Here is an 11,771-nt window from a genome sequence, read left to right on the forward strand (position 1 = left end):
TTATAAAATTAATTAATAGAAATCCTTCCTGGCCTACAGACTGTTTGGAACAGTGTATTTCCTCAAACATTACTGAAACCCAATTAGACGATAATAAACATAAAATAATTTTTATAGAGTATCTCATAAACCACGAATGCCTAGAAACAGGCCTGACATACATAAAGAAAATGAAAAAGATTATACAGATACAGGCCATAATTGTGCATATTAAAAAAAAAAAAAAAAAAGCCAATGTATAACAATTGAAGAAGAGGAAGATAAGATGGATCTCATGGGGAGGGGAAGGAGACATAAAATTCCTGTATCCTGACACTGACTGACAAACCGGAACTGTGTTTAGCAACGCTTAAGGGTGTATACTAAGGGACAAGGTCACAGGAGACACCATAAAGGATAAATGCTGCCCACCAAAAACATGATCAGAACAGGATTAATGTCTGGCTGCAACTTTATAGCAAGGCAATACAAAGAAAGCAAGCAGCTGAAATATGATTATTTCTTGAGACAGAGTAACTGCTGCTATAGTCTGCGCAAGACACAAATGCCAGAGAAGTCCTGCTAGGAGTTGTAAGTGCAGCCATCCATCTTCGTGGGCAGGAAGACTGATGTAGCTGGATAACCGTAGGAGAACTAAGTGCAAAGCCAGTGTGAACCAGTGAACTAAAAAATCCAACAAAACAAACATCTTACACTACTGGATTTGCTTCATCTTTGATATTTGCAATTGCAACAAAGAAACCTAACAAAATAATTGAATACAACACGTCTTAAACTTGTGCCAGCATAAAAAGTGTAAAAGACATAAAAGACATAAAAGACATTGATACATTATGTACTAGTACTAACCACAAAGTAGTACTGTTTTTTTCTTACATTTCTGTGCACCTCAATATCCATTAACACACCTTTTTCTGTGGCAGCACAAATTCCTGGTAACACCCAGCAGAGGAAAATATGTTACTCAAACATCTCATTGTTTTGACATAAAAATAATGAGCAAAACTTTCCACTATAACCAATGGCTTTGGATACTCAGTGTATTTTAAATGCAGCCTGCTTTTATGGGAGTAGGAAGTATCAGCTCTACGAAAATCCAACCTATTTAGGTGTTCTAAGATGGGAATCCTAAAATCATGGCACCCCAAACTCACTGGTTAATTTTGAAAAGATTGTTATTATTATTCCTGGAGAAGAGGAGGCTCCGAGGAGACCTCATTGCAGCTTTCCAGTATCTGAAGGGGCCTACAAGGGTACTGGGAGAGGACTTTTTACAAGGGCCTGTAGTGATAGGACAAGGGGTAATGGGTATAAATTGAAAACAGGGAGGGTTAGATTAGATGTCAGGAAGAAATTCTTCACAGAGAGGGTGGTGAGGCACTGGGACAGGTCGCCCAGAGAAGCTGTGGATGCCCCATCCCTGGAAGTGTTCAAGGCCAGGCTGGATGAGGCTTGGAGCAACCTGGTCTAGTGGAAGGTGTCCCTGCCCATGGCAGGGGGGTTGGAACTGGATGATCTTTAAGGTCCCTTCCAACCCAAACCATTCTGTGATTCTATGATTCTATGATTATGCATCTTCTCACTAAACAAGCAATTGGTGGAAATGAAGTGAAAGCCTCGTTTGTAGGAATACATAATCATGCCACATTCTTGCCTCAGAAAACAACGGGAAGAGCCTTCTTACCCAGTCAGCGTGGGGCAAGTACTGCAGCTTGTGAGTTACTAGCACAATGGTCCGCTTGTCCTCCCGCAGCATTTTCAGGATCCCTTCTTGCATGAGATGGTCACTTAGGTGGATATCCAGAGCAGAAAATGGATCATCCTGTCACAAGGTAAAGAGGTCAGCTTTTGGAGCCAGTATTTACGGGGATTTAAGAAAACTGACAGATTTTAATACTGGTAAAACCAGTTAGATCTATACAGACAATCAAAAGAGGCCACCAGAAGGTGAAAATCATTCTGAGGAATGGTTTTCTTCAATTACATAACAAGAAACCTTGAACTGTCTGTCTGCAGCGAGTACTGGGACAGACAGTAACGTCAGTTCTGTAAACGCCACGATTTCCTGAGGCTTTCTGGGAAGCGCTCCTCGCTTAACAGACGTGTTCACAGCCGATGTCACTGCAGTACGTTGTTTCTGTCAGGCTCCAGCGGTGCAGCAATGCTTGTCTGCGGCACGTATTACACAAACTGCTCCATGGACAGTGACAAAGAGCAGTTTTATTTTCCTTGTGTATAACTGCCTTCTGATTACCTTTTTTTTAAACTCTATAAATCAAAATTCTATTAACAAAGAATCACAAAAGGAGTTATGTTGGTCATTTTGATGATTCTGCTCAGATGCTTGACTTATGACCTAGATTATTTTATTGAATCAATCAATTATATGCAATTACTTTAGGCATAAGAAAATCTGTACCATCTTCTGAGGGACTAGTTTACTTAATCCTATTTATATGGGATTACACATCTATTATTTCTGCTTGCACTACTAACCCTGGCTGTAGGATTTAGTTAGTATTATTATTTCATACTATTATATTACACTAAAGCCAGGATTTCTTAAAAATCAAACTTAGTTTTCTTTTGTCCAGATGTCTGCTGATAAAGTGGGATTGAATCTGAATTAATTTTGCTTTCTCTGAGTGTCATCATTGCTGCCAGTTAAGTAGGGAGAGGCATAAGCAAAAAGGTGAGTGTTTTAGAAAATCCCCTTGAACTTGTATGCCCTTCAATTTTTGCAACAATTTATATTGTGACTACATTAGATACTTCAGTGTAGCATGCAGCCGTGTTCCCACCTACTAAGCTTTTGGAGCCTGCTCTCCCTCCTTTTTCCACAGCACTTCTGCTAAAGTTGGGACAGGATGGATATACAACAAGCAGTTCAGGGTGGGTAGAGAGCTTCGTTTGTTGCACAAAGGAAACACCCCGGACACAGGACATTAATATGAGGCCTGAGACAACTTAGGAATTTTATGAATACAGCAGAGACTATTAAATTTCTAAGTACCAAAGATAAACAAAGAGTCAAAAAGAAATTTCAATAGACTGAGAGGGGAAGCATCACCACTTCAATTTGTATCCTAATATCTATCTGTCTGCAGCATTTACAAAATGCTTCTTACCTGCATTCTAGCTAACAACAGATACAAAATAAACTGCACATTTGGCTGAGCTCAGTGAAGCAGCGTTCTGCGGTGTTACCCATGAAATACTCTAAATGCTTGCATCTTGTGCTTCTGTTTGCAGCATAAACATAATGGCACCCACTCACCAGGAACACAACATTTGTCTGCTGGTAAAGTGCTCTTGCCACACTGATACGTTGGCGCTGCCCTCCAGACAGATTAATACCCTGGAGATAAGCAGAAGCAGGAGAAGAACAATCAGTCAATTAGAAAAACATCAATTGAATATTCATATTTTCAATCGTATTATCCACAGAAGAATTCAGTACAAAGAAACCCAGAGAAATTTTTCAAGTGTGGGTCTGCAATTCAGCTGGGACACAGTACAGAGATTGTCAGAAAAGCCAGAGGAGCCTGTCTGGAGCTGTACCCCATACATACCAAAGGGATGGGAAATGTTTAGCGGTTTGTGGTGACATAACGGTGTAGGTGGCATAGATATTCTGCAGGCAGCCTAGCTAGACTTCTACTCAAAAATTAGCCTCATGAGTCTGTCTGTGGCCTGGTTTTTATTTATTTTTATAACAGTATACTGGCATATTATATCAGCTCCATTATATACTGCAATCAGTAACTGCTAGCTGGGAGGTCACACCATGCTGAGCTGAACATTACCTGGTTGCTATTGTACTTGTTTTCGGCCCTGAGCCCTGCCACCACACTGCTCGGAGTGACTTACCCTTCCCGTGATCCACCTGCAGTTTCACACACACCTTCAGCTCTCGTAAGCGAAAGATGCTACCCCACCTTCTCCCTCCCCTCCACTTCCCTCCTCCTGTCAAAACAACACTTGTTTGGCTGCACAATGAGTTAGGTTAGGACCTAATCCACTTATAATTAACATGATAGCCAGTGTGGAGATTAGGCATGGAAATGTATCCTTAAATGTAACCGGGGGAGGTGCGTGTTGTGTTGCGTGTCTGTTGTGTTTTTCATTTTAACTTTGTTTTGTTCGTGACAGTGCCAGTATACACCAGAGCAACTCGTTTACAAATTTGTGACTTGTTTCCTTTCTTGTCACTCCTTAATCTCCCCTGATATGATGAAGCTTAGTTTGCTGTTAATTAAACACCTGCTCTTTTTTAAATAAAGGACATCTAAAAAATCTACAAACTATTTATTTTTATATTACTCCTAAAGAAACTAAAAAATGCACTGTGAAGTCAGAATATCTGAGATAGCAGTCACAAAATTAGTCAAACATTCTGATAGCAGCACACTTAAATTACTGCATCTCACATAAATGATAGTGTTGCCATGTTTACTAAGCAACGAGCTTTCAGACTAATGACCCAAACGTACGCTCAACTAAAAGTTTACCTTTGTTGCCAAATAACCAGTAAGATTTTAAGAACATGAAAAAATAATAAAACCCCTTCTATGTATTTAAAACAAAAATAGAAACCTGTAGCTGTTTACTGACCCTCTCTCCAATCTGGGTTTGGTCTCCATGAGGGAGAATGTCAATATCAGGCTGGAGGGAACAAGCATCAATTACTGCTTTGTACCTGCGGAAACAAAAAAAGGTAACAGAAAATCCACACAGATACTGCTAAAGAAGCACATTTCCTACCTGCAGAGGAACAAAATTAACCAGCTGGAAAAATCACACACTGGAAAACATATTTGTTAGCCACTAATTGTTCTAATGGGATCTCTTTCAATCACAGGCAAGTAAATAACATTCAAGCTGACAAAAAGCATCTTAGGTCAGCTTCCCAATTAAAAACATTTAATAGTTAAAAGTAGGCAAAACAAACACAGCTTCTTCCATGGTGTATTGTTATTTAACTTTTTTCATGCCCAGGGCCTTTGTTTCTTGTTTCAATATCCGAGGTTGACAGAAAATATGTGTGTAGGACGTGGATACATAGCCAACCACTTCTTAAGAGCAGGACGGGTGGAATACCAGCAATTAACTTTTAAATATTTTAGACTATTTGGTGGGCATTTATATTGATTAAAAGGGCAGCCCATTAATCCTACACAATGTACCAAACACAGAAATTGTAATAAACAACATTCCTACTCCCAAATGGCTAATGTTAAATGAGTCGATTAGGTACAAGAAGAGAATACTGCGTGCTGCTCAAACATGGTCCTGGGAAATGAGAACAGTGCTACGCTGGAGTTCAAGTGAGACTGAACTGTCCCTTGTGTCCTTCAGGGAAAACATGGTCAAATGGGGACAGCACGGAACTCAAGGTCTTTTGTCATGTTCAGGGAGGTGCAGTACAGTGATTACTTAGATGGAAAGGGGGACCCACAGGCATGAACTGTGGCCTTGATTTAGCAAAAGAGGGAGTGAGGCGCGTAATGGTGCTGAAACGTGTTACCTCTGCTTGTTAAAAGGGCTTTCAAATGTGATGTTCTCTTCCACTGTGGCATTGAGCAACCAAGGCTTCTGTGATGCATATGCTACTGATCCTCTTTTCCTAGGAAAATAAATCAAAAAAGAGTTTCCAGCTTACCAGTGCAGTAGGCATTTTTTGAAACTATCTTCTTGTAAAGGAAGAAACTGCTAGTAAGTCTTCAAAAGCACACTGTCATTTCTGTTCCTTTGGACAAGCAAAATCTCTCCCATCAAGGAAATACTTGAGCTGTTAAATTTCCAACAAATAGTGAAAACATTCACCTAAATGAATTTCAGTTTGTTGACTCTTGTTCTGCTGGGAGGTGGGTTTTGGAGAGGCTGCCACAGCAAAGCTCCCTCTTGAGCAGTGCGGAGGGCAGGAAGAAGATTACCAAAGACTGAATCAGCTTTGTTTGGATAGACTAATGAAAGAAAAATGTATAGCAGTTCAACTAGTGAGGCAACCCATTTCAGGAGGGACGTTCTAAAAAAATAGTTTTAAGGTGTTTAAAAAAAATTAACATACGCACAAAGGAAATTCCCCCCGCCCCCAACACATTTATTTTCCCCGTTCTAAGAAGAGAACTTGAGTCATAAAGTAAATGGGTAACTATGGGTAAAATCTTCCTATGTTTATAAAGACAAGAAAAGAGAACACAGACAAAAAATATTTGCTAAATTTCTCCCTGTGGAATTGCCCCCATAATATACCATGAGAAGGGTATGGTCAACAGGATCTCACCTCACATGTTTTATTTCATAGGGTTTATTATTATTACTATTTAAAAATAAAAGTACCTGCCTGCTAGTGAAGTAGTAGTGCTTTTGTGGCTGTTGTGCACTAAGGACCTCAGTAAGGCAGAGCTGGGAGAAAGGCAGCATTTTTCATTAGAGCAACTGATACTGTTGGAAAACTCATTGGCATATCTCCGTTTCTTCAGAAAAGGGCCAAAAGAGGGATCATACGCCTAAAAGCATATCTGTTTTCTTTCCAGCTATATTAGTTAATTTAATAAAAAAATAGGACCTCTCACCCTAAGGTAGCCTTCGTCTGCCCCACAGCCATTACAGCAGCCTCTTTCCAGTTGGGCCTGGATGCAATTCAAACCATGAGCTGCTAAAATACACCAGGTGCTTTCTCTTTTTTTTATCAGGAGTTAAGGTCACTTGCCCTGCTTGTTTTCAGGCTTTCACCAAGCTTGCTTAGAAGTCATTAGAGCACACAATTTTCTTTGATGACCTGAGAGAACACACAGCTACACTACCTTGCTAACACGCTTCCAAGTTCAAATGTCTGATGGCTCATTAGAATGTAATTGCTTTATGAATTTTCTTTATTGGAAAATGAATCAGAAACAGAAAAAAAAAAAAAGACAGACAAATAATCCCCTAAGCAGCCCAGCCCACAGTTCCAAAATTTAATTCTAAGAACATTCAGTTTTTCCTCAAGAGGGAATCATTTTTTCAATTAGAATGATAATCTCATCCCAATGATTGAGAAAAAATTGCTCGGACCATTCCAAGATGAACACATATTCCTTCCCCCTCCTTTTCATTGCTTGAAACTGTGCCTTTGCTGCCCTTAATTCTCAATGTGATTGAAAAGTTACTTCTAATTTATTTTTTCTAAAACAGTAGCAAAGTTTTGAGGAAAATGGTTTTAAAACTTTTTACCGAGTGTTCTTTCATTCAGTGAAGACACAGGCACAGCCAGTAAGATGCAGCCCATGCTGAGAACACAATGCCTGGGAACACCATTCATGTTTGGCTCGCACTCTGCTTTTAGGCCATCGGTCAGAAGGAATTACTGCCAGGAATTTAGGAACAAGCAATGACCTTGGCAAAATTCAGTATGGATTTAGAGTTTAGTAAACCCCTCTTAAATTAATCTTAATTGCAAATTGACACTAAGATGACATACAGATCGTATTTTGACATATACAAAAAGCTTGCAGGTGCTTGATCACAGGAGAACCCCACAGTGCTCCTCACACTGACGTGGCAGTCAAACAAAACTTTTACCGAAACTGAGAAACACGTGGCCAAAAATCCAGGGAACCAAATATTCTGAAACGGAGCGTGTAACACTTTCTCTGAAAGCCTTGAACCTGCCTAAGGCTTTACACTGAAAAGGCTGAATGCAAACTAGTGGCTTAGCAGACAAAGACGTACGAGGAATTTATTCTGCAGGTGGCAGTAATTGCCTCCTACCCCAGGCTGCATAAACAAACATGAATTTTCATCTATGGAGTGTAATTTTATTTTCCTCTGCTCACACAAGATAGACTGATCACAGCCTCTTGATTATCATAAAGAGGCAGAGAGCAAGATCCAACCTTAGAATAAATAGGGAAAACCTTCCCTGAGCTCCCTGGAGACTATGCACTTTGACTAATCCAGGATCAGGCCTGTTCATTAATTCAGAATCAGAAACAACAGTGTCAAGATTGTCTGTTTAAAGTTATTAATCTAACTCCATCCTCACATTTCATTTTTTTTAAGTCCAATAGTCTCAGTACACACTCAAGATCACTGAAAATAAGACTAGTTAAGGGACATTCATGTATGAATCTCAGTGCCTTAATAAACATAACAAGTCTGAAATGTTGGCGATTTTCAAAAGAAAATGGATGCACTTAAACTACCATGAAGTTATGGTTATAATGGTAGAGGAAATAATACATTGCAAGAAACTTTCCTGTGTGGTTTGGGTTGCTGACTAGTTTTATCTTTATTATTTTGCACAATTCATGAGTTTCTAATATCAGTCAATAACTCAGAATCAAATGTCCTCCAGACACGAGAGAAATGTGTACTGTCCTGTCCTTACTCTTACTGCACTATCAGAAAAATACACTTCCATTATTTCCAGCCTGACAGAATATGTTGACATTGCCAGCCCTGAGTAATGTTTTTGCCACTGTTAAACAAACTGCAAGGGTTGCTTGCTTGGTTTTTCTTCTAAATCTGGCAGTCGCTGCATACAGAGACAACCCGTTAGCTTTTGAAGGAGGAACAACTCAGGAAGTGCAAGACACTTCTGAAGAAGGTTCAGAGAGTCACAGAATGGCTGGGGTTGGAAGGGACCTCCGGAGGTTCCCCTTATCTTTTTAAGTGCCGTACCTGAATTCCGTGTCAACAGGAGATTCTTTCTCTGGGCTGCAGAAAACAAACACAAGGGTTTTTGGGTTTTTTTTAAATTCAATGATTGTGGTCAGTGCAAGTAACACTTCAAAGTACTGTCACTATGCTATAATTAAAAATAGAAGAAAATGACTCCATAACAGAAATAAAACTCTCTTAAGTATGCTAAAATTCTGTACTACATGATATTGACCTAAAAAAGGTATGGTTAAAGCTTGAGTCTTGAGAAGATCTGAACAGTTTTGAAGAAAGTGTTCAACACCTATGACTAAATGCTCAAGACCTCACAAGACTTTGGCTCAAAATACTCTCTGTTCTGGGAACATCAAAAATGTTCTACAAAATGCTAGTGTAACAAAACGACCAGACATATTCCTACAGTTCTTACCTAACACAGTTGAGATTCCCAGAACCAATGATCATGTAGATAATTGTTTCATACAGTCTAATATTTTTCCCTACTTTTTAATATGCTTGCCATCCTGTTGTGCATGTTATCTCACTGTTTGTCATCCAGCCTCGTAACAGTTGCAAACAAGTTGCAAATGCCCAATTCTGATCATACTTCTCTTGTGTCTTAATGGGTTTAAATGGTTTCACTTTAAATTGGGCCAGAAACCGCAGTCTCTCATAGAAGAACAACTGTGAGATTTCCAAGTACCCTTTACCAGGAGGCTTAGTCGTTAGATAGATAGATAGATACATATATCTCCTTTACTGCACACAGATGGGAGTAAAAGTTTTGCAGGACTCAGTATGACAACCAGGTAACAAGTCTGAGAAACAAGGTAAATGGGAGAGAAGAGGCTGATAAAATTAAAGAAAAGGCAGCACAACAGCTGATGTGTTGCAGAACCAAGAAAATACCCTGGTCGGTAGAAGACACACAGTTGAGCATAACTCAAGAAGGGGGACATCATATGGCATTTTCCCTTGGCTGATTTCAGTAACAAAGTCCTCACTGACTTCAGTGTAGGACAGGATTGTCACTTTTACAAGATTTACCATTCTGGGGGTTTGTGTACCACACTAAAATGACAACCACCACGTCAGAAAGCTTTGCTCTTGGTTGGTTTGGTAGATATTCCTAAAATCCAAGCTGAACTATGTTAATCAGGTGAAAATAAGTTCCACACAAGGATCCCTGGCCAACAGATGGACTAATCAACTACTCCCCACACTTCTCAGTTTGTGTGAGCCTGAAGAATGCTAGGTGTGAAAACAAACTTAGGACAGGATGGAAAAATCCAAGAGAAGGGTAATGGGGAGAATTTGCTTTAATAAGTGAAACCTTTAAAGCAATACTCGATACTATTTTTTTTGAAGTGTAGTGTTAGGGAATAATCTGGTTTAGAATTTTTAAGGGAAAGATTTTTAAAGACATAGAGGAAAGTCAGGCTACAATTTTCAAAATCACCCAAGAGCAATGTTTTCATAAAGGAAATCCAGCTCTTATTTTCGTAAGTCACATAGGTGGTTTCAAAAACTGTATTCTAAGCTAATTAATACAGTAAAAGTTCTAGTGATTTTCAGAATTCTGATTGAAGATCTTAAGTACAGACTTCAGAAACCTTTGGTTCCTTCTACAGCAACCAATTTGGTAGGGAGACCAATAATCACATACAATACCATACCTGACATCTTCCCCCGTCTCACTGTCAGAAGTACAGCTGTATCACAAATAGAAAGCAAAGAACGTTTACTTAAGTAAGCACAGGCAATCTGCCCCTGAAAGAAAAACTATTAAATTCCACTTAGTGCACAGACTGCAAACAGTATTTATCACAGGGCTGCAGTGCAGCATCTGTTCCTTCTACACAAACTGACTTGATTGTAGCCGTTGAAAAAGATTTGGTGACAGTTTTTTGCCTTATAAACATTTAATTTGACTCAACAAATAAAACCACCTTCACTCTGTCCTGGAGGTGCTAACAGAATTGAGAAGTCCTAGTGTGACAAAATGCAGTTCCGTTAAAAAAGGGACATTTTCAGGGAAAACAAACCGATAACTTGTGATATTGTATTTTTCCATGGCAACAGCTGCACCTTTGCAGCATATAATGGGTTAGTTTGAACGCCAGATCTCACCTTCAGTTGACTTGCAACATGCTGCTTCTGTACCAACCCTATCCTTGGGTGGATGTGCCTGTATAAGTGAATGTGGGCAGGTCTGAGGGACAGACAGGTTTTGATATTTTTGAACACGTATCAAGATGTTCAGAGTTGTTTTGACAGAATGACTGGCCATACTTATTACTGATGCTAAATTCGGTTCCATTGAAAAGAATGAAAAATCTGTGTGTCAAGTGGTATAAACAAAATCAAGGAAGAACAAAGTTTGTCATCCTTTAAAGAGAACTGCCTCATTAACTTTATGCTAACACCGTTTGCTTAAAAATACCCCAGGACGAAAACTACACCTGCAATTTAAAAGGTTGCTATGAGACACTTACAGAAAGTTAATGCACAGTAAGCAATGACCATATCTAAATCCAATTTACTGTAGAATTTGAGAGCACCAGTCAGCCACTAGTACCTTCATGCCAAGGTCAGCGTACTGAACAAAGGCTTTCCACAGTCACCTCACACCCCACTCGTCTTTAGTGACTGTATGAACTCAGTGGCACCTTCTCTAAAACCCCATAAACCTGTTGCATATCATTAAGTAGCAACATCTTCTTTACAGAAACTGTCAAGGGGCTGAAATAGGGAATATCTTTTCCAGCCCTTCCATGCTCAACGCAAGGACCCTGAACAACAAATATCCTGGGATCACCCCGAAGAAGGCCAGGCATCCACTGTACTGGGGACCACCCTGTAACTTCTGAGACGTGGTATTTGTGCATGGCGGTGACTCCCTCTCCGCAGTGCTGTTTCCCTAAAAGACAGGCAGAAAACTGTGCAGCTCGTATAAACCATCAGCGTAGCCGAAGCAGCACAGACCAGCCAGGTCCCTCCTGGCTGGCACAATTTACCTGTGCTTACTGCAGGCGTGCAACCTTGCTCCAGTTTCTGCACAGAAACCAGGGCAAAGCACCGTGCTCACAGGGCACCAGCGATTCTCAGAGTGACACGGGGTTCAG

General features: G+C 39.9%; 1 protein-coding gene across 1 annotated transcript in view; it reads right to left on the bottom strand.

Moving 5' to 3' along the window:
- Positions 1 to 1,684: 1,684 nt before the first annotated feature.
- Positions 1,685 to 11,771, bottom strand: part of LOC104513575 (ATP-binding cassette sub-family C member 8-like) — a gene marked incomplete at both ends in the record, with an annotated part of 50,696 nt that continues 40,609 nt past the window's right edge. Inside the window, 6 exons of the mRNA XM_010156978.1 lie at positions 1,685 to 1,822; positions 3,278 to 3,358; positions 4,615 to 4,699; positions 5,528 to 5,626; positions 8,668 to 8,703; positions 10,323 to 10,358. Of these exons, the coding sequence (XP_010155280.1) occupies positions 1,685 to 1,822; positions 3,278 to 3,358; positions 4,615 to 4,699; positions 5,528 to 5,626; positions 8,668 to 8,703; positions 10,323 to 10,358 (475 nt within the window). The remainder of the gene's footprint in view (positions 1,823 to 3,277; positions 3,359 to 4,614; positions 4,700 to 5,527; positions 5,627 to 8,667; positions 8,704 to 10,322; positions 10,359 to 11,771) is intronic.

The sequence above is a fragment of the Eurypyga helias genome, unplaced genomic scaffold, assembly GCF_000690775.1.
Source record: "Eurypyga helias isolate BGI_N326 unplaced genomic scaffold, ASM69077v1 scaffold6768, whole genome shotgun sequence".
NCBI lineage: Eukaryota > Metazoa > Chordata > Aves > Eurypygiformes > Eurypygidae > Eurypyga > Eurypyga helias.